The sequence below is a fragment of the Palaemon carinicauda genome, chromosome 38 (assembly GCF_036898095.1).
Source record: "Palaemon carinicauda isolate YSFRI2023 chromosome 38, ASM3689809v2, whole genome shotgun sequence".
Taxonomy (NCBI): Eukaryota; Metazoa; Arthropoda; class Malacostraca; order Decapoda; family Palaemonidae; genus Palaemon; species Palaemon carinicauda.
The window spans coordinates 5057565-5079922 of NC_090762.1; the positions used below are offsets into that span (position 1 = coordinate 5057565).

At 50.1% G+C, this 22358-nt stretch overlaps 1 protein-coding gene across 1 annotated transcript in view; it reads right to left on the minus strand.

Annotated features, from left to right (window-relative positions):
• LOC137630396 (BRO1 domain-containing protein BROX-like) overlaps window positions 1–22358 on the minus strand; it is a 95282-nt gene that overhangs the window by 62380 nt on the left and 10544 nt on the right. The window contains exon 2 of the mRNA XM_068361844.1: window positions 1333–1539. Within this exon, the coding sequence (XP_068217945.1) occupies window positions 1333–1539 (207 nt within the window). The remainder of the gene's footprint in view (window positions 1–1332; window positions 1540–22358) is intronic.

Sequence of the window (22358 nt, forward strand, 5' to 3'; positions counted from 1 at the left end):
AGCTTTGTTCGATCTAGTTGCCTGCTGTTCATTGTTCAGTTGCATCATCAAATGAACATTGTTGGCAAAGTGAACATTTCTGGTAGGGCGAACATTTCTGGTGAGACAAACCCTGCCAAACCCCTTTGTTGTCCTATTCTAACAAGCTATGATTTGAAGAGCTTGATGGCGGCATGGAGGAGTGCGGTACTTACTTGCCAGGTCCCCTGGGAGGGGACCAATCAGTAGAAGGGAGTCAAACTTGTTGGCATGACAGGGCGATCATCGGCTGACAGAGGAGGAAGCAAACTTAGCATACCCTCAGCCTGCTGAGAAGACTCAGACTGAGACTGGGTATCAAAAGCAACTGTTGAAACCTAGCTGCAGTCAGTTTCTGGGTTCAACTCGAAGGGATCCCCCGACGGGAAACTCCGAGAAGTACTCGTCAACATCTGCTCTTGCCTAACTACTGAAGTAGCTCAAATAAGAGAAGTAGTAGGTGCGGAGACTACTGCTGCCAGACACGGAAGGTTCCTGTGAGACCGCAGTGTGTGCTCCCACTGTGTTCCTGCTTGCAGAGCCTCAACAAGACATTCCTTAGAGGGTAAATCCAAAATCTCCATGGAAGGCTACAACTGTTGCAAAGCATCAGCAGTAAGAAATCCCCTATGCTCGAGGGTGGTGGCGCTTATCTAGGGCATGTGACAGAGCCCTCTTCGTAAGGTTGTTTGGAGGTCAAAGGGCCATCACTCTTACTCCAAAAGGCCCCAGAGGAAATCAGTCGAGCAGAGTCAGAATGGCAAGAGCGAGCCGACAAACACGAAGTCTGAGTTTCTTCCCTTTCGAGGATGAACCCGACAGGGAAGAGTGACGCTTGGACTTCTTCCTTCATCATCTAGTAAATCTCTACCATTGAAAGGTTGGCCACACTATATACAAATTACAAGGATATTCCTGGGTGCATGAATGGACCCTGCGGGAAGGACACAGGTTGTGAGGGTTTTCTCTACCACGGACATGTAGGATCCACATGAGCGCCCTTCCACACCTGGACAAACCCCAATGGTTTGAATCTTCAGTACAGTACACTTTCACTCTGAAAAGAAAAAGCAGAAAGAATTAACCAGTTTGTAATCACTGGAGCAAAATGTTAAGGGGAGACAGATCTCTTACTAGCCAAAATAAAAAGTGGCGTCACTCAACTGGTGGGTAGTTACACCTTGCTAAAAAGTCTTTTGGCTAGTTTTCTGCATTCACCGAAAAAATATCCACTGTAAAGAGCGAAAGGGTTTGAATTCGTGTCAGAACAAAACCACTTTTAAAAAACTAACATTTCCCTTTTGGTAAACTTACTCTGGGGTGTTTCCCTGCATGGAATGAGTCCATCGAAATCTTATGGCATGACGAATCTTACTCCATCCAGAATGTTCTCCTTCAGGAGCTTCAATTGTTCCTCGTAAGAGAGATAGGTAAAGTGTGAGAGCTGGCTCCACAACGTCAATTTCATGGTTAGCATCAGGTATGAGTTGGAGTAACCTGGTTCTCGCTTGCTTAAGATCACTGCCAAAATATTGAGAAAAAAATTAATCAAAATAAATATAATTATTAAAAAATTCATATAATATATAAATGTAGACTTTGTACACATATATACTGTACAGTACATTATACTCTAAACAAAAATAGTACTAGTTCTGACTATAAAATGGAAACTTTAAACAATAAAACGAAAACCTTAAATTGATGTAGTTTCTGAGCAGACTACATATGATGATCAGCATTTAGCCAATTGCTCAGTCAGACCCCTTGTTAGACTGATCTGAAATATCTGCTTTACTGCATCTCCAGCTTAGGGGTCCTACATTTCAATGGGTACCAGATACTCAAAAAAATAAAAACCTAGGGTTTGAGGTTATCACCCTTTACTGCAAATCCTATTGTACATACATTGCACTTTCTTATAGGACAGGCCTAAAGGCTCTGCAGTCACAGTGAGATCCTCCTAGAAGAAAATACCCATTTAGCACGGAAAGACTAACATACTGCAAAGTAAAATGTATAATTGTTCAATATAAAACAAAACAGAATAATTATCTATTCACAAAACTGTAAACATGGAAAATTTGGAAGTAATTTGTATTTTTCCTAACAATATAAACATATGTCTGGAGTTGGATGGAGGGGAGGCTGACCTCTCCAAATGAATCCTCGGAGAGCTGGTAGTTGACTGCTCCAGAGGAAAAAAAACCGTGATGGCCTGACGCACTGCCTTTTCCAGGGCCTCAAACCAGGAGGGTTCCTTACTGAACGTAGTACTGGCCAAAAGATCCCTCGGAAGGTTAGGTGCTGGAGGTCTAGGTTTGGGAGCCTGAAAAGGAGGAGGATTAGGATGCTTGGATGAGTGAGGCCCGAAGTAGAAGGCTACTGGACCTTCAATAGTTCCTTTTGGAAAGCAATGGAACCAGACGTCTGCCTACTGAAGATCCTATAGGTCCGGGATGTCAGGGCCCTATGGAGGAGTGTGTCTTGGAGAGACTTCCTTCACCTCTTCGTTGCCTGCTCTACGTCTTTGGGCTCGAATAAAGAGGAACCCTCCAGAGAGGAGTTCCAGAGCCTTGCGATCTCGACATTGGGGACCTGTTGATGGAGTCTCTTGGCTACTGTGTCCCTGCATTTCAAGATGGTGTTGGCCCACAAGTTTACCACTTGGTGGGCCAGAAACTGAATGGTACGGGTACCCGAGAGAAGGAAGGTCTCCATCCCCTTCTTGGTACTTTCTGTGGAAAATTCCTCAGTCCAAACCAAGATTCCCATGGATCCCAACCAAAGATCAAGCCATGAAGTAGCCTGCATGGCGTACTTTGCCACATTCTCTTGGTTTACAATCTCTGAGGCCGAGAACGCAACCTGACAACTGGAAAGCCTCCTTAGAGAGACCCCCTTCGTCAACTCCTCAAGGAAGTGGTGGAGAGGAAGAGTCGAGCAGGGCTCATCGAGAACTTCATAATACCTCCTCTGCTGGACGCCCGGACGTGGGAGGAGCTTGGGAGACGAGCCTGAACGATGCAGAGAATTCGGCAAGTTGGGAGGCAACCTTATGCCGGGCACTTTTCAACATACAGACCCAGGACAAAGTCGCACTGGACTTCAGAGGTTTCCGAGTGTCTAAGACACGATCCAGGACTGTCTTTCCCCTCTTGAGGAGCCCTCTCCAGGTCTGACAACCCATTGAGGGCCCTCATAAAAGCCAGAATCTGCCAAAAAGCATGTTTCGACTCTCTCTGGTTGCCGTCCGATATTGGGCTAGCAGCATGGTCATAATCATCCACCGCCAAGATCTCGTTTCAGGGAGGGTCGAGGTCGGTATTCGGCTGGCTGATTATTGCCTTGACCCCTTTGCGGATCTTGGAGTCCAAGACGAGGATTTCAAAATTGTTTTGGAGTATTTTGACTCCCTATTAGGATGGAAAAAGGTCTCCAAAACTGAAGGTCTTGGTGAAATGACCTTCCGACGGACAATAGTAGAGAGAGGGCTAGGAACCTCTACGGGCTCCGTAGCTGTAACAGTGCCCTCTCGTAGAGCTTCTTCCATTGGACACAGTTGGGAAGTCGGAAAAAGACTCTTCCCTGCGAGTACCTCTCGGATGGTGTGACGAGGCAGCAAGAGGTCGAAGAGAAGATGGAATGGCATGGTCAACCCCTACCCTTGAAGCTCTGATTGGAGTCAGCTTAATCCTTGATGATGTAATAGCATCTGGTACTCCTCTCTTCCTCTTCAGGGGAGATAAGCCGTGGTTTTTTGTCTTGAGTCTACAGATACGGCAGAGTCGCCCAAGGGAACTCCGGGAACTTCCGCAGGATGAGAGAATAAAATACCAGGCCGAAGGCCTATGATACCGCCCTGACTAATGCTCCGAACCACAGCTGTTTGCTGATGGAGGTGCTGTCCAAGAGTTCCACTGAAGGGAACAATGCCGAAGGGTCTCTCCAAGGAGTCTTCATCTCCGAAGAGGAAAACTTCGGAAGCGTCGATGTTGGTTCCTTCCGTGAGGCCGACAGCTTCAGGATTCTGAAAACCTGCAGCTTGCCCCTTTCTTCCTTCCCTGGCGGTCGTGCTGTTATATATTTGTGGAAAAAATGAGGGCGACGGTCAATGATGAGAAGGAACCTTGCCCTTCCTTGGAGAGATAACCGAAGTTCTCGGTGGAGGAGACCTGGCAAGGATCTTACCTTTACGCGAATCCTGCTGCTGAGAGGTCGACAATGGTTGGCGACCCTCGCGTGGCTGATGGTGGCTACTTACCTTCGCAGGCAAACGCTGATGTCGGAGAACGTTGACGAATTGCCGAACGCTGGTGCGTTGGAGAGCGTTGAGGTGCAATCAAAAGTGGAAGCATTTCCGAACGCTGGAGCGATGAAAGACGTCGAATCGCTGGCGAACACTGCTGCTGAATCGCTGGCGAACACTGCCGTACTGCTGAACACTTGTGTGTTGGGGAGCGTTGATGCAAAATCGTAGGGTCAACTGCAGCCATCTGATGAGAGGATGGATGGTGAACCGACAATCAACGAGTTGGCAATCGACGAGCCATTGGAGAACAGTGAGGAGAAAGCTGCTTTGGTGAACGGCAGGGTTGACACGTAGGCGACCGAAGCATATGCAATGCTGGAAAAACCATACGGTCAAGCAACGGAGAAATGTAATCAACAGACCGGCGAGTCGGCGAATGGCGAACCTGAGTTTGTTGAGTCGGAGAAGAACCAATGGGAGAGGAACGGTGAGTAGGAGATTGACGAGCAGCAGGTCTATGAGTAGGGGCCTGACGAGTAGGCGAACGCTGACCAGGAGCCTGACGAGCAGGCGAACGCTAGGCAGGAGTCTGATGAGCAGGCGAATGCTGGGTAGGAACCTGACAAGCAGGCGAACGCTGGGCAGGAGCCTGACGAGCAAGCGAACACCGACAAGCAGACGATTAACGAGCTATAGGAGTATCCCGACAGTGGGCAGGGTATCGATGAGCAGGCGAACTACGAACTGCAGGCTGACGAGCAGCAGGAAGATGAACAGGAGCCTGAGGAGCATGCGAATGCTAAGCAGGAGCCTGACAAGTAGGCGAACGCTGAGTAGGAGATCGGCAAACAAGCGATCGACGAACGGATGGTCAAGGAACAGCTGAAAGATGTTCTGAAGGAGGAATGTGACCTCTTGAAGGGCGTACATCCTCAGGAGGGGATCGCAAACGATCCCTTGAAGGTGAGTTGCACACTGGAGTTCATTGGTGAGCAGACAAGTCGTAGAAGCAGGAGGTTGGGAACCAGCAGAGGCAGGACGAGAAGGTTCCTCCAAAGCGCCGAAGGTGAACATTAGGATCAGGAGCAGGCCTCCGAAGAAGAATCTCTATGAGTGTTCCTTCTCGCGAACAAGAGAGGGGAACACTCGCAGGAGAGACATGCCTTGAACTTTGCTCCACCCCCTAAAGATGTTCATCAGAGGGAGATCAGTCCTCGGCAGCAGAAGATGAAGCAAGAACAGCGTCTGCTGGCCGAGCAGTAGACGATACCTACGACACCACCACGTTGACCAAGGTCAAGGGGTCGACCTCCGACGCTGCAGCTCAGAGCCCTGATGAAACAGCTACAGCAGGGCCTCCTTGGAGGGAGGAACGGGCAAACTCGGACAGCCAAACCTGTAATATAGGAAATAGAAACACGGAATCCCTTGGGGGGAGAGCCTAGGCCACATCACTAGGGTAAGCAGCACCATTTCTCAAGGACTGAGGTTGTCCGGGGGGTGATCAGCCTACTCTACAACTCGATGGTTCCCTGGAGGAAACCGTTTGAGCACGAGCTTCGGAGGAAGGTCAGGAGGCGAAAGAAGAAGCCTTGGTTTCTTCTGCTTCGAAGGAGAACCATTGCGCTTAGCCTTCTTTCGCCAACGGCCGTACCTTTCCCACTGGGAGGCAGACCACTCCCGGCATTCAACACACTTATTAGATTCGTCGCAACGTTGTCCTCAGCAGACCGGGCAAAGTTGGTGAGGATCGGTATTCTCCTCGGAAATGAAGGTACCACAGGTGCGGCCCTCAGGACCCGGAAAGGTACCCAAGGCTGGCAAGAAGGATGCAGACACACACACACTGGGAGGAAAAGTAAAAAAAAAAATGACAAATTCGTAGATAATTTGTATTTTTCCTAACTATACAAAACTTAGCTATTTATTAGGGGTACTACAGTATATTACTTTCGACGTAGCTATAATGACGAGCCATTAAAGTTTAGCGAGAGTTAACTACCCACACCGCTAGTTAGTGGGGGGTAGGGGAGGGTAGTTTGCTACCGCTCCCACTCACACACCTGTAATGTAGCTCACTTTGCTTGTAGGTAGGAATTCAAGGGGGATAGGATTGGCGAGCAAGTTTGTATAAATAGCTAAGGTTTGTATAGTTAGGAAAAATACAAATTATCTACGAATTTGTCATTTGTTCCGTAACTGGAATACAAACCACGCTATTTATTAGGGGTGACACACCCATTAGGAAGGGTGGACGTCCCTGCCAATCTGGTTTTTTGGGTTTACCTGGGGGCTCCTTATCTGAGTATGTCCGTACTCAAAAATAAGGAGTCCCTTCACCTCGCTAAAACCTTGCTACGCAAGGTCTGCGGCCTACGCAAGCTGTGTGTTGAGATATATAGAAGTGTGACCGTCCAGGTAAAGTTATTTAGAGTCTTTAGAAGGAAAAACTGTTGAAACCAAGACTTTCCCAATACCACCTCGCCAGGGTATGGAGACGCAACAGTATTAGTTTTAATACTAGGTACACAAGGGAGCATGGTTTACCTGCAGTGGTTTGAGGTCAGCTATGCAGAGAACCCAGGATGCTGCTTTCCCCAAGAGGGGGGGAGGATGAAGAAAAGAATGAGAGCCAGTCAAACCTTTTCATTCACGCAGACTAAAACCGGGTAACAATGCCCTCAACCTTCTGCTACTTGTCCAATAAGGAGCTTGAGGTCTTAAACCAGCTGTTGTGCAGCCATCACAGGACCGATAGAGAACGTATCGGGTCTCCTGTGGGTTACATCTTGCAGGTAGTGGGATGTGAATGTGGTCTGACGATTCCACATCCCAGCTTGAAGAACCTGTGTCACTGAGAAGTTTCTCTTGAACGCCAGGGACGTAACTATGCCACTGACATCATGAGCTCTGGGGCGACGTGAAGGAGGAGGGTCTGGATTCAATGCATGATCTATGACCATACGAATCCATGCTGAGATGGTGTTCTTGGTGACCCTCCTCTTGGTCCTTCCTGTGCTGACAAATAGTGCAGGCACATGAGAACGGGCTGCGGCTGTTCTCTTAAGGTACAGCCTCAAACTCCTCACTGGACATAGTAAGAGATAGTCTGAGTCATCTGTTACAGAACAAAGACTCGAGATCAGGAAGGAGTCAAATCCTGGATCCGCTCCTGCCGGGTTCAGAGTCTTCGCAATAAACTCAGGGACGAACCTGAATGTTACCTCTCCCCATCCCCTTGAATGGGCAATGTCGTATGAGGGACTATGAAGTTCACTGACTCGTTTGGCCAAAGCCAAAGCTAGCAAGAACATCGTCTTCCAAGTCAGGTGGCGACCTGTTGCCTGGCGTAATGGTTCATAGGGAGGTCTCTTAAGAGACCTGAGAACTCGAACTACGTTCCATGGGGGAGGTCTCACTTCAGACAGAGGGCAGATAAGTTCATAACTCCGTATGAGTAAGGAAAGTTCTAGTGATGAAGAAATGTCCATTCCTTTCAGTCTAAGGGCGAGGCTTAAGGCTGAGCGATAGCCTTTTGCTGCCGAGACTGACAGGCGCATTTCTTCACGCAAATACCCGAGGAACTCCGCTATTGCTGGAATAGTGGCATCGAGAGGAGAGATACCCCTTCCACGACACCAACCACATAAGACTTTCCACTTTGCCTGGTAGACTACTGCTGATGACTTTCACAGATGTCCAGATATCCTAATCGCAACTTGTTGCGAAAATCATCTGTGAGAGGAGATGCTGGATAGTCTCCAGGCGTGAAGTCGTAGCGAAGCTACGGCTTTGTGGAATATGTTGGCATGTGGTTGTTTGAGTAGATTGTGTCATGGAAGGAGTTGCAGAAGGTCCGGAAACCATTTTGTTTGATGCCATAGCGTAGCTATGAGGGTCATTGAAAGGTTGACCGATGTTCTGGCCTTGTTGAGTACCCTCCTCATCAGACAGAACAGTGGAAAAGCGTAAATGTCGATGTTGTCCCACCGTTGTTGGAATGCATCTTGCCAGAGAGCCTTGGGGTCTGGGACTGGGGAACAATACAACGGGAGCCTGAAGTTCAGGGCCGTTGCGAAGAGGTCCACTGTCGGAGAACCCCACAAAGTCAGGACTTTGTTGGCTACTAGATGATCCAAAGATCACTTGGTACTCACTATCTGAGATGCTCTGCTCAGGTTGTCGGCGAGCACATTCTTTTTGCTGGGAATGAAGCGTGCCGATAGTGGTATCAAGTGGATCTCGGCCCATCTCAGTATCTCTACTGCTAGATGGGATAGGTGCTGCGAAAAAGTACCTCCTTGCTTGTTGATGTAAGTCACTACTGTGGTGTTGTCGCCCATCACCACCACTGAGTGGCCCGCCAGGAATTGGAACTGTTGAAGGGCCAGAAAGACAGCCTTCACCTCTAGGAGATTTATGTGGAGATACTCTTCTGACTCTGACCAGAGGCCTGAGGTTGTGTGGTGCAGCACGTGGCACCTTCACCCATTTTTTGAAGCGTCTGAAAACAGCATCAAATCCGGGGGGAGGACGAGAAGATCCACTGCCTTTCGTAGATTCTCGCCTGCCACTCACCACTCGAGGTCCGTCAGTTCCGCTGATCCCATGGGGATCCGGATGTCCGGGGAATCGCGAGTCTGATTCCACCCGGACTTGAGTCTCCACTAGAGGGATCTCATCCTGAGGAGACCATTGGGAACTAGATGAGCCAGTGATGAAAGGTGACTGAGAAGACGTAACCACATTTGGGGTGGAAATTCTACTCGTCTGAGAAAAAGTCTTGCGACCCTTCTCAGCCTTGTTATCCTGTCGTCTGATGGGAAGGCTTTGTGGAGATTGGTGTCTATAATCATGCCTAGGTATACCAGTCTCTGTGTAGGAAGCAGAGATGACTTCTCGAGATTTACCATGATTCCCAGATCTTGGCAAAGTCTCAGAAGTTTGTCTCGGTGTTGAAGAAGGGTTGAAACTGAGTCTGCTAGGATTAGCTAGTCGTCCAGATAGCGGAGGAGATGGATGCCAATCCTGTGTGCCCAAGATGACACTAGGGCAAACACTCTGGTGAAAACTTGAGGTGCTGTGCAAAGACCAAAGCACAGCACCTTGAACTGGTACTTCCTGTTGTCTAGGCTGAATCTTAAGTACTTCCTTGAAGACGGATGGACTGGGATCTGGAAGTACGCGTCCTTTAGGTCCAGTGTACACATGAAGTCCTGAGGTCTTACCGCTAGTCTGACCGTGTCTGCCGTCTCCAAGCTGAACGGAGTTTGTTTGACAAACTTATTCAGAGCTGAGAGGTCGATGACTGGTCTCCAGCCTCCAGATGCCTTTCTTACAAGAAAGTCAACTGAAGAAGCCTGAGGACCCGTCGAGGACCTCTTGGAGAGCGCCCTTCTTCAACAGGGTCTGGACTTCTGACCGAAGGGCCTGCCCTTTTGCCGATCCCATGGCAAAGGAGTCTATTGACACTGGATTCCTGGTCAGGGGAGGGAGAGATGTTATGAATGGGACGCGATATCCTAAACGAATCACGGAGATTGTCTAGGGATCGGCCCCGAGTTACTTCCTCCTGTCCAAGCAACTTTGTAGGCATCCCCCACTGGTGGAGAAGCAGGGGGAGTGCCTATCCTAGTGTTTGCGGCCTTGGCTACTCTCTCTAGGATTTTTCCCTCCCCTGGAGGACTTCTTGCCTTTCTTGTCCTTGGCAGGAAAGGGCTTATTAGACACCACTGTCTTCGCTGCTGTTTTCATCGTTATGGTCTTGGTTGGACGGGACTGCTGAGGTGCTGGAGGTTTATAGGGCTTGGATGTCAAAGCCCTATGGAGGATCGAGTCCTGATGAGACTTTCTCCACCTCTCAGCAGCAAGTTCTACGTCCTTAGGCTTAAACAGGTGGACTCCCTCTAGAGAGGAATGTATGAGCCTAGTTATTTCGACGTTGGGGACCTGCTGGTGGAGTCTCTCAGACACCGCATCTCGACGTTTCAAGATGGTGTTTGCCCACAAGTTCGAAACTTGGTGGGCAAGAAACTCGATCGTGCGAGTGCCTAAGACAAGGAAGGTTTCCATTGCCTTCCTGGTACGCTCCTTGGAGAAATCCTCAGTTCGTACCAGGATTCCTAAGGTCCCCTCAACCAGATATCCAGCCATGAAGTAGCCTGCATCGCATACTTTGTGACCTTTCCTGGTTAAGGACTTCGGCCGCCGAAAGTGACTGCCGACTGGAGTGTCTCTCAAGAGAGATCCCCTTCGTTAGCTCTTCCAGTGAGTGGTGAAGAGTAAGAGCTGGACTGGGCTCCTCCAGGATCTCAAAGCTCCTCCTCTGTTGTACACGAGGTGGGAGGAGCTTGTTGGTAGAGCCGGAACGGTTGTAGGAGGCAAACTCGGAGAGCTGTTGGGCGATCTTAGCCCTAGCACCCTTCAACCCTTGAGACCAGGGCAGGGCTGAACTGGTCTATGAGGGTTTCTGGGTGCCAAAGACACAGTTTAAGACAGTGTCCTTGCCCTCCCGAGGAGGTATCTCTGGGTCGGAAAACCCGTTGAGAACCCTAATTAGAGTCAGGACCTGCCAGAATGCATGTTCTGGCTCTTTTTGCTCTCCTTCTGACATCGTACTTGCAGCGAAGTCTCCATCTTCCATCCCTGAGAGCTCTTCCCGGGGTGGGTCGCGGACATCCCTCGAGTGGCTGGCTGTCTCCGTCTTTGTAGTCCTGGTAGAGGACTTTGGCAGGGTCTTGGGAGTCTTTTGGCTCCTTCCGAGGAAGGAGGTAAGACACCAACATCGAAGGCCTGGATGTTGTGTCCCTCCTGATCTCTTACTGTGGGGGACTCTCAGCGTGAAGAGAGGTTTCCTCTGACGGTGGAATGGAGGAGGGCCTTTCCACATGCGCCTCCCTTGGAGGGGAGGTGGGAGAGTATCCCTGGGGAGATACCGGAGGGACTAGCCTTGATGGCCTGATCGGAGTCAGTTTCACCCTCGAGGAAGTGACCGCGTCGGAAACTCCTCTTTTCCTCTTAGAGGTAGTAGGTTGGCCAGGGCACCAGCCACCCGTTGAGATACTACCGCTAGAGAGTTATGGGGTCCTTTAACTGCCCAGACAGTACTACATTGGATCCTTCTCTCTGGTTATGGTTCACTTTCCCTTTGCCTACACATACACCGAATAGTCTGGCATATTCTTTACAGATTCTCCTTTCTCCTCATACACCTGACAACACTGAAATTACTAAACAATTTTTCTTCACCCAAGGGGTTAACTACTGCATTGTAATTGTTCGGTGGCTACTTTCCTCTTGGTAAGGGTAGAAGAGACTCTTTAGCTGTGGTAAGCAGCTCTTCTATGAGAAGGACACTCCAAAATCAAACCCGTGTTCTCTAGTTTTGGGTAGTGCCATAGCCTCTGTACCATGGTCTTCCACTATCTTGGGTTAGAGTTCTCTTGCTTGAGGGTACACTCGGGAACACTATTCTATCCAATTTCTCTCTTTCTTGTTTTGTTATAGTTTTTATAGTTTATATAGGAAATATTTATTTTAATGCTGTTGCTATTCTTAAAATATTTTATTTTTCCTTTCCTCACTGAGCTATTTTCCCTGTTGGGGCCCCTGGGCTTATAGCATCCTGCTTTTCCAACTAGGGTTGTAGCTTAGCAAGTGATAATAATAATAATAATAATAATAATGGGTGGAGGACCCCATGGTTCCGTGTCAAGAATCTAGAGCTATAGGCTGCTTTGACGAGCGGCCAGACAGGGCAGGATTGAATGTCTGTGCTTACAGCTCTGACTAAGGCACTGAACCAAAGCTGCTGACTGACCGAAGCATTGTCAGACAGATCCCCTGAAGGGAAAGGGACCGAAGGTTCCCTTCGTGGAGTTACCGTAATAGGTGGGTCTGCCTTAGAAGAAGGCAATTTCGGGATCCTGAACCCCTCTGCTGATACCTGTTCCCCTTTTCCCAAAGGGCGCGCTGAAATGCGCTTGCAGGGAGGGGAATGAGGCAAAGGTGACCTGGCCGGGTGTAGTTCCTGTGCACGTGCGCGCGGGAGTGTTGGTGCGCGGCAGGTGAAAGTTGGCGCGCAGGTGAGAGCTGGCGCATGGGCGAGCGTTGGTTTGCGCCCGCTAACGAGTGGTGGCGTGCGGGATAGAGCTGGCACACTGGCGAGTGTTGGCGCGCACGGGCGAGTGTTGGCGCGCACGGGCGAGTGTTGGCGCGCACGGGCGAGTGTTGGCGCGCACGGGCGAGTGTTGGCGCGCACGGGCGAGTGTTGGCGCGCACAGGTGAGTGTCGGACGCGCATGTCCTGGTGCGTGAGCGCGGGAGAGACCTGGCGCGCAGGAGAGCGCTGGCGTACAGGTGAGCGCTGGATCGGCACATGTTGTTTGCAAGTGCGTAGGCGCGTGATGACGCGTACCTCACTGATGTGCAGGCGAGTGCTGGCGTCCTTCGCCCTGGTGCACAGGAGAGATTTGATACGCAGGAGAGCGCTGGCGCGTAGGTGAGTGCTGGTGCGCGGGAGATCTTTGGCGCGTAGGCCCACGGCACGCAGGAGAGCGCTGGCGCGTAGGAGATCGTGAGCGCGCAGGAGACCGTGGGTGCGCAGGAGCATGTTGAAGCTGCCGTCTATAAGGGAGAGCAGGTGAAGGGGGGCGCCGAAGCGTTGTAGAGCGCTGACGAGCAGGCTGGTGTTGATGAGCTGCCGGTGAGTGCTGGTGTCCTGTAGGAGATTGGCGAGCTGCAGGGCGATGGCGTGCAGCTGTGCACCTCGGTAGGGCCTCAAGAGGCTTTAACGGGAACAGAAACGGTGATGGAAGGTCGGCAGGTCTGATGAGTGGCAGGTCAGGAACTAGGATGTGCCCTTTGTAAGGGCGAGCATCCACCGATGGAGATCACAAACAATCTGCAGAGATGTCCAGGACCGAAGTCGGAGGACTAGTAGCAGGTTCAGTGACGGTTGAAGGTCGAGGTTCAGATGACTGAAGCGGAGGCTCCTCTGCAGGTGAAGGCTGCAACGACGAAGCAGAAGAGCCAAAGAGGGGCCTTTTCACCGATGGTGAAGGGAGACCTCTAAGGCAAAGTGGAGGGCGAGCTTTCCGATGAAGGCGCCCTCTAGGGGCTGTAGGATCAGCAAGCTGACTGTACGCCGCAGCAGTCCTCCGAAGAGGAGTTTCTATGAGTGAACTTCCCCAAGGGAGAAAAACACTCGCAGGAGAGACACATGTTGGACTTAGTTTCCCCCTCAAAGGATGTTCAGGAAAGGGGGGAACTAAGTCGGCAGCATCCGCTGGAGAGTCTGGAGGGGCAGAGGAGTCGGAAGAGATCAAGGGTGACACCTCTAACACCACAACGTCAACAAGGGCCAGAGGATCTACCTCTGACAGCGACAATGACTGCTGAACAGAAGCACCCTTGCGGATGATGTGCAGCAAAACATCCTTGAAGGGTGGACCCGAGAGCCCCAAGGACGACCAAACCTGTAACAAAGGAGTTAGTGATACGGCCTCACCCAGGGTGAGAGGTGGGGCTGCTTCACTAGGGGGAGCAATAGAATCTCTCGAGGACCGAGGTTGGCCAACATTAAATTGTTCTACACTACTAATCGACGGTCTCTCGTAAGAGACCGAACGAGTAGGAGCTTCGGAGGAGGGACGGGAGACAGAATAAGAGGCCTTGGGTATTACTCCCTTCGAAGGAACCTTCGAAGGAGAAATATCCCGTTTAGAATTCTTCTTCTGCCGTTACCCAAACCTCTCCCACTGGGAGGAAGACCACTCCCTACACTCATTACACTTATTAACACTATCACACCATTGACCTCTGCAGATAGGACAAAGGGTGTGGGGATCTGTCTCCACCGCCAACATAAATGTTCCACAGGGCCGGCTAGTGAGTCCAGGGCATGTGCACATGGCAGCAGAAGTCAACTTCACAAACACACACTAGAAAAGAAAAAGCAAAAAACACATTAATGGCTGTCCAAATAAGGCGAAGGATGAAGAGCGGCAACGCCCATTCACCATCCGAGCCAAGAGCAAAGTGGGATACATCACAGGTGTGTGAGTGGGAGCAGTAGCAAACTACCCTCCCCTACCCCCCATAACTAGCGGTGTGGGTAGTTAACCCCTGCTAAACTTTAATGGCTCGTCATTTCAGCTACGCCAAAAGTAATACCCCTAATAAATAGCGTGGTTTGTATTCCAGTTACGAAACAAATACAGATTAATGGCAGTCCAAAACAATGGTGAGGAAGAAGAGTGGCAACAACCATTCTCCATCCGAGCCAAAAGCAAAGTGAAGCAGTCACAGGTGTGTGTGAGAGGGATAGCTAGCCACTTCCCTAACCCCCCCCCCCCCCCTAACTAGCGGAATGGGTAGTTAACCCTCGCTAAATTCTAATGGCTCGTCCTCTCAGCTTTGCCGAAAGTAATAACCCTATCACTAGCGTTGGTTTGTATTCCACTTACGGAACAAAATAATAATAGGGAGTTGAATGAACTCAAAATGGCAGCCATAGAACCTATCACAGGTGGGATGACAAAGACTGATAAACGTTATGGCGCCCCTGAAACCTCCAGGCCCACCCTTGAGCTTCCATGGATATACTCGTTCTAATGCAATAAATCGATGTCACCAGAACTAAAAATTTATTCCAATCGAGTAGATCCACCCAGCTCCTGCTTCCAGCACATTCTTGACAGAGGAGGTTTAATGCTCCACAAGAAGCCTTCTGTCACCTATTCTGATAGATCCAACAATGACGGCTCTGACCACAGGCACAGCAGTGTATAGATTGAAGTATGAGGGCACTTTATTCTTGGCAGCCAGGTACACAGTAATAGAAATGACAGCAATGTTCAGCATAAAGGCTGCCAATTAGATTGACCATGGTTGAGAGCCTTGGCATACTTTGCTTCAGATCCTAAGATGAAGAAGAAATTTGCTGACCTTGTGCTCTCAGGGGCAAAGGCAGTGACTTTCTTGGCTCATCAGTCAGCCAAACGGTGGGCAAACTGGGTTTTGAAGAGGTGATATGCAGTAGCTTGACATTCCTCCAAACAGGTGGGATAGGACGCAACACTCTCCCTCAAGAATGCACCACATCTGGACATCTTGACTCTTCACCACGGAAGAGATGGAGAAGACAGTCAAGAAGTGGAGAAAGGAGAGTCACGACTCCTTTATCCACAGAGCAGTGACCTTTAGAGGCCATGGACCTTCAAGACTGACTGCACCAAGAGCTTTGTCTTCTTGGGCAACATGAAAGCAATACAGCACTGATAGCTGGGTGGTGAAGTCTTATAAGATGGATACCACCTTCCTGTCATCACCTCTCCTCCTCCCCTCACTCACTCTCAGATGACATTCCTATCACATATATTGGAATCACCGAAGGCCCTCATACTCGAGAACAAAGTGAAGGCGATACTGGGGAAAAATGCACTGGAAGTCGTCTAAGAATGGTCCATTTCTTTCTGGTGGAGAAAGTGATAGGTGAATGGAAATTGTCATAGGTTTCTCTTTCCTGATCAGTTTTGTTCCACAAACTCCATTAAAGAAGGAGAAAGTAAGCATGGTCTGTGCTACCATCAGGAAGGAAGACTTCCTGCTCTCTGTTGACCTAAAGGATGTGTATTTTCAAATACCGACCATCCTTCCAACAGAAAGTACCTCTGCTCCAACTTCCAGGGAGTCATATACCAGTTCAAAGTGTTGTGCTTCGGATTGTCTACTGCTCCCCTCATGTTGGCGCGAGTGTTCCACTCCAGTTTCACTTTAGGCCCATTTGAACGGGATCTGCATTCTGCATGGATATACAGTACACACTTAACAAAGAGGTGAATTTAAGCTTTCCATACCAGCATCTGTTTGAACTTGGCTTTCATTTCTAATTATCAGACTAAATATACCAAAAATGACATTCGTAGATAATTTGTTTTTTTTCTAACTATACAAACCTTAGCTATTTATTAGGGGTATTACTTTTGGCGTAGCTGAAATGACGAGCCATTAATTTTTAACAAGGGTTTACTACCCACACCGCTAGTTAACAGGGGTAGGGGAGGGTACCTTGCTAACAACCCCCCCCCCCTTCTCATACACCTGTGCTTGAGCTCACTTTGCTTAGAGGTAGGACTTCAAGGGGGATAGGGCTGGCGGGCAAGTTTGGTTAGATAGCTAAGGTTTGTATAGTTAGGAAAAATACAAATTATCTACGAATTTGTCATTTGTTTCGTAACTGGAATACAAACCACGCTATTTAATAGGAGTGACTCACCCATTAGGAAGGGTGGACGTCCCAGCCAGTCTGGCTTTTGGCTTTGCCCGGGGACTCCTTATTTGAGTGTGTTACCACTCACGAAAAAAGGAGCCCCTGCACCTCGCTAAAACCTTGCTACGCAAGGTCTGCGGCCTACTCAAGCTGTGTGTGAAGGTATGAAGAAGTGTGACTTGTCCTAGAAAGTTGTTCTGAAGTTCTTTGGATGGAAACTTGTAGACTAGGACTTTCCCCATACCACCTCGTCAGGGTATGGGGACGTAACAGTATTAATATCAATACTAGGAACACAAGGGAGCATGGTTTACCTGCAGTGGTTTGAGGTCAGCTATGCAGAGAACCCAAGATGCTGCTTTCCCCAAGGAAGAGGATGATGAAGAAAAGAATAAGGGCCAGTCAAACCTTTTCATTCATGCAGACTAAAACTGGGTAACAATGTCCTCAACTTTCTGCTACTTGTCCAATAAGGAGCTTGAGGTTTTAAACCAGATATTGTGCAGCCACCACAGGACCGATAGAGAACGTATCGAGTCTCCTGTGGGTCACATCTTGCAGGTAGTGGGATGTGAACGTAGTTTGCCGTTTCCACACCCCAGCTTGAAGAACCTGCGTCACTAAAAAATAACACATTTGTAAGTAATTTGTATTTTTCCTAGTATACAAACCTGGAGCTATTTAGAGGGTATACTTTCAGCTGTGCCGAAAGTATACCCTATAAATAGCGGAGGGTTTGTATCTACGTCGGAACAAATTTCTTTTGAAGGCCAGGGACGTAGCTATGCCCCTGACATCATGTGCTCTGGGGCGACGTGACGGAGGAGGGTCTGGATTCAGTGCAAGGTCAATGACCTTGCGAATCCATGCAGAGATGGTATTCTTGGTGACCCTCCTCCTAGTCCTTCCTGTGCTGACGCATAGTGCTGGCACACGAGGACGGGCTGCGGCTGATCTCTTAAGGTACAGCCTCAAGCTCCTTACCGGACATAGTAAGAGATAGTCTGGGTCATCTGTTACAGTACGGAGACTAGAAATCTGGAAGGAGTCGAATCGAGGATCCGCTACTCCCGGGTTCTGAGTCTTAGCAATAAACTCAGGGACGAAGCTGAACGTTACCTCCCCCCATCCCCTTGAATGGGCGATGTCATACGAGAGACCATGAAGTTCGCTGACTCGCTTGGCCGAAGCCAAAGCTAGCAGGAACACCATCTTCCAAGTTAGGTGGCGATCTGATGCCTGACGTAAAGGTTCATAGGGAGGTCTCTTAAGAGCCCGAGAACTCGAACCACGTTCCATGGTGGAGGTCTCACTTCCGACTGAGGGCAGGTAAGTTCATGACTCCGTATGAGTAGAGAAACTTCTAGCGATGAAGAAATGTCCATTCCTTTCAGCCTGAAGGCGAGGCTTAAGGCTGAGCAATAGCCTTTCACTGCCGAGACTGATAGGCGCATTTCTTCACGCAAATACACGAGGAACTCCGCTATTGCTGGAATAGTGGCATCAAGTGGAGAGATACCCCTTCCACGACACCAACCACAGAAGACTTTCCACTTTGCCTGGTAGACTGCTGCTGATGACTTTCGCAGGTGTCCAGACATCCTGATTGCAACTTGTTGTGAAAATCCTCTCTCAGAGAGGAGATTCTGGATAGGCTCCAGGCATGAAGTCGTAGTGAAGCTACGGCTTTGTGGATGATGTTGGCGTGTGGTTGTTTGAGCAGATTATGTCGTGGAGGGAGTTCTCTTGGTGGTTCCGTTAGGAGCTGCAGAAGGTCCGGGAACCATTCTACGTGATGCCATTGCGGAGCTATGAAGGTCATTGAAAGATTGACCTATGTTCTGGTCTTATTGAGTACCCTCCTCATCAGACAGAACGGGGGAAAGGCGTAAACGTCGATGTTGTCCCACCGTTGTTGGAAAGCATCTTGCCAGAGAGCCTTGGGGTCTGGGACTGGGGAACAGCACAGCGGGAGCCTGAAGTTCAGGGCCTTTGTGAAGAGGTCCACAGTCGGAGAACCCCACAAAGTTAGGACTTTGTTGGCTACTAGATGATCCAAAGACCACTCGGTACTCACTATCTGAGATGCTCTGCTCAGGTTGTTGGCGAGCACATTCCTCTTGCCCGGAATGAAGCGTGCCGATAGTGGTATCGAGTGGATTTCAGCCCATCTCAGTATCTCTACTGCTAGATGGGATAGTTGCTGCAAAAAAGTACTTCCTTGTTTGTTGATGTAGGCCACTACTGCGGTATTGTCGCTCATCACCACCACAAAGTGACTTGCCAAGTACTGTTGGAACTGTTGAAGGGCTAGAAAGACGGCCTTCCTCTCTAGATGATTTATGTGAAGGTACTTTTCTGACTCTGACCAGAGGCCTGAGGTTGTGTGGTGCAGCACGTGGGCCCCCCTCCCTTTTTTTTGAAGCGTCTGAAAACAGCATCAAATCCGGGTGAAGGACAAGAAGATCCACTCACTTTCGTAGGTTCTCGTCTGCCACCCACCACTGGAGGTCCGTCAGTTCCGCAGGTCCCATGGGGATCTGGATGTCCGGGGAGTATGAGGCTTGATTCTACCTGGACTTGAGTCGCCATTGGAGGGATCTCAACCTGAGGCGACCATTGGGAACTAGACAGGCCAGCGATGAAAGGTGACCGAGGAGACGTAACCATGATTGGGCTGGAAGTTCTCGTCTGAGAAAAGGTCTTGCAACCTTTCTCAGCCTTGCTATCCTGTCGTCTGATGGGAAGGCTTTGTGGAGAGTGGTGTCTATAATCATGCCTAAGTATACCAGTCTTTGAGTGGGAAGCAGGGAAGACTTCTCGAGATTTACCATGACCCCCAGATCTTGACAAAGTCTCAGAAGTTTGTCTCGGTGTTGAAGAAGGGTTGACACCAAGTCTGCTAGGATTAACCAGTCGTCCAGATAACGGAGGAGATGGATGCCAATCCTGTGTGCCCAAGATGATACTAGGGTGAACACTCTGGTGAAGACTTGTGGTGCTGTGGAAAGACCGAAGCACAGCACCTTGAACTGGTATTTTCTGTTGTCCAGACTGAATCTTAATTACTTCCTTGAAGACGGATGGACTGGGATCAGGAAGTATGGGTCCTTTAGGTCCAGGGTGCACATGAAGTCTTGCAGTCTAACTGCTAGTCTGACCATGTCTGCGGTCTCCATGCTGAACGGAGTTTGTTTGACAAACTTGTTCAGAGCTGAGAGGTCGATGACTGGTCTCCAGCCCCCAGACGCCTTCTTTACAAGAAAGAGTCGACTGAAGAAGCCCGGGGATCCGTCAAGGACCTCTTGGAGAGCGCCCTTCTTCAACAGGGTCTGGACTTCTGCCCGAAGGTCTTGCCCCCTTGCCGATCCCATGGCAAGGGAGCTCAATGACACTGGATTTGTCATCAGGGGAGGTAGAGATGTTATGAACGGGACGCGATATCCTAGACTGATCACGGAGATTGTCCAGGAATCGGCCCCGAGTTGCTTCCACCTGTTTGAAAAACTTTGTAGTCATCCCCCAATGGTGGAAATGTAGGGGGACTGCCTATCCTAGCATTTGCAGCCTTGGCTGCTCCCTCTAGGATTTTTGCCTCCCCTGGAGAACTTTTTGCCATTCCTTTCTTTGACAGGAAAGGGCTTAGACACCATCGTCTTCGCTGCTGTTGTCGTCGTATTGGTCTTGGCTGGACGGGACTGCTGTGGTGCTGGACGCTTATAGGGCTTGGATGTTAAAGCCCTATGAAGGAGGGAGTCTTGGTGAGATTTCCTCTACCTCTCAGCGACATGTTCCACATCCTTAGGCTCGAAAAGAACAGACCCCTCCATGGAGGAATGTCTGAGCCTATTGATCTCGGCGCTAGGGACCTTACGATGGAATCTCTCAGCTACTGCCTCCCGACGTTTCAGGATGGTATTTGCCCACAAGTTCGAGACTTGGTGGGCCAGAAACTCGATCATGCGAGTACCTGAGAGAAGGAAGGTCTCCATAGCTTTCCTGGTACGTTCCTTGGAGAAATCCTCAGAGCGTATCAGAATACCTAAGGTCCCCAACCAGATATCGAGCCACGATGTAGCTTGCATAGCACACTTCGCGACCTTCTCCTGATTGAGGATTTTGGCTGCCGTGAACGAGACCTGCCGGTTGGAGTCTCTCAAGAGGGACTCCCCTGGTTAGCTCTTCCAGTGAGTGGTGAAGTGGAAGAGCTAGACAAGGCTCCTCTAGGATCTCGAAGTACCTCCTCTGCTGTACGCGAGGAGGTGGGAGGAGCTTGTTGGTGGTACCGGAACGGTTGGAGGAGGACATCTCGGAGAGCTGTTGTGAGATCTTGACCCTAGTACTCTTTACCCCTTGAGACCAGGGCAGGGCTGCACTGGTTTTAGAGGGCTTTAGAGTACCAAAGACACGGTCTAAGACCGTGTCTTTGACCTCTCAAGGAGGGATCTCTGGGTTGGAAAACCCGTTGAGAGCCCTCATTAGAGTCAGAACTTGCCAAAATGCGTGTTCTGACTCTTGCTGGTCTCCTCCTGTTGTAGGACTTGCAGCGAAGTCTCCTTCTATCCCCGAAGGCTCTTCTTGGGGACATTCCCTGAGTGGCTAGTTGGCTCCATCCTAGTCCTAGTGGAGGACTTCGGCAATGTTTTGGAGTCTTTGGATTCCTTCCTGGGAAGGACGTAAGACTCCAACATTGATGAGGGTGGCATGTTCCTTCCAATCCCTGACTTTGTGGAACTCTTGGCGCAAAGAGAGGTTTCCTCCATTGGTGCGAAGGGGGAAAGTCTCTCCTCGCGTGATTCCCTTGGAGACGGGAAATCTTCGTCTGAAAGGGAAGGAGAAGCAGTCTGAGGAATAGAAGGAACTTGCCTCGAAGGTCTGGGCGGAGTCAGTTTTGCCCTTGGGGAAGTGACCGTGTCTAGAACTCCTCTTTTTCTCTTCAAAGGGGTAGAGAAAGCCATGGTTCCATGTCCCAATTCAGAGAGGACAGGCTTGAAAGCCTGAATTACGGCTCTGATCAGGGCACCGAACCAGGGCTGTTGGCTGACAGACACACTGTCAGACAAACCCCTTGAAGGGAAAGGGATTGAAGGATCCCTGGGAGGAGTCACTGTAATTGGTGAGTTCGCCTGTGGTAGCTTTGGGATCCTGAACCCCTCTGGAAGTTTCCCTTCTCCCACAATGCGCGGTGGTATGTGCTTGCGGGGAGGGGAATGAGGCGATGGCGACCTTGCCGGACGTCGTTCCTTAGGATGCGTAGTCCCGCGCGCAGGAGGATATTGACGCTCGCGCGAGGGAGAATATCGGGGCTCGCATGCACGGGCGCGCAGGAACATCACGAAGAGCACGCGGGAGAGTGTTCGTGCGCATCTGTTACAGCCCTAGGGCGAGCGCGCGCAGGAGAAAGTCCCCTAGCGTGCAGGCGCGTACTAGAAACGTGGGGCGAGCGGGAGAGTGTTGGCGCGCATCCCTAGGAGAGGATTGACAAGCGTGCGCATATCCTTGTGGACGTGCGCGGGAGAAGGCTGGCGCGTTGGTAAGGGGTGGCGTGCGGGTGAAGGCAGCTTGGCTGACTTGTCAGTAGTCCTGCTATCAGGAGAAAGTTGGCGCCCAGGTTTTACCTGGCACGTAGGAGAGTAAGATGTAGGGCTCGTAAGCTCACGTGCAGGAGAATCTTGGCGCGCGGGAGAGCGCTGTTGCGCAGGAGATCCATGGCGCACAGGAGAACGTTGGCGCACAGGTGAGCGCTGGCGTGCAGGCGAGTGTTGGCGCGCAGGTGGGCGCTGGCGCATAGGAGATCATGAGCGTGTAAGCGCAGGGC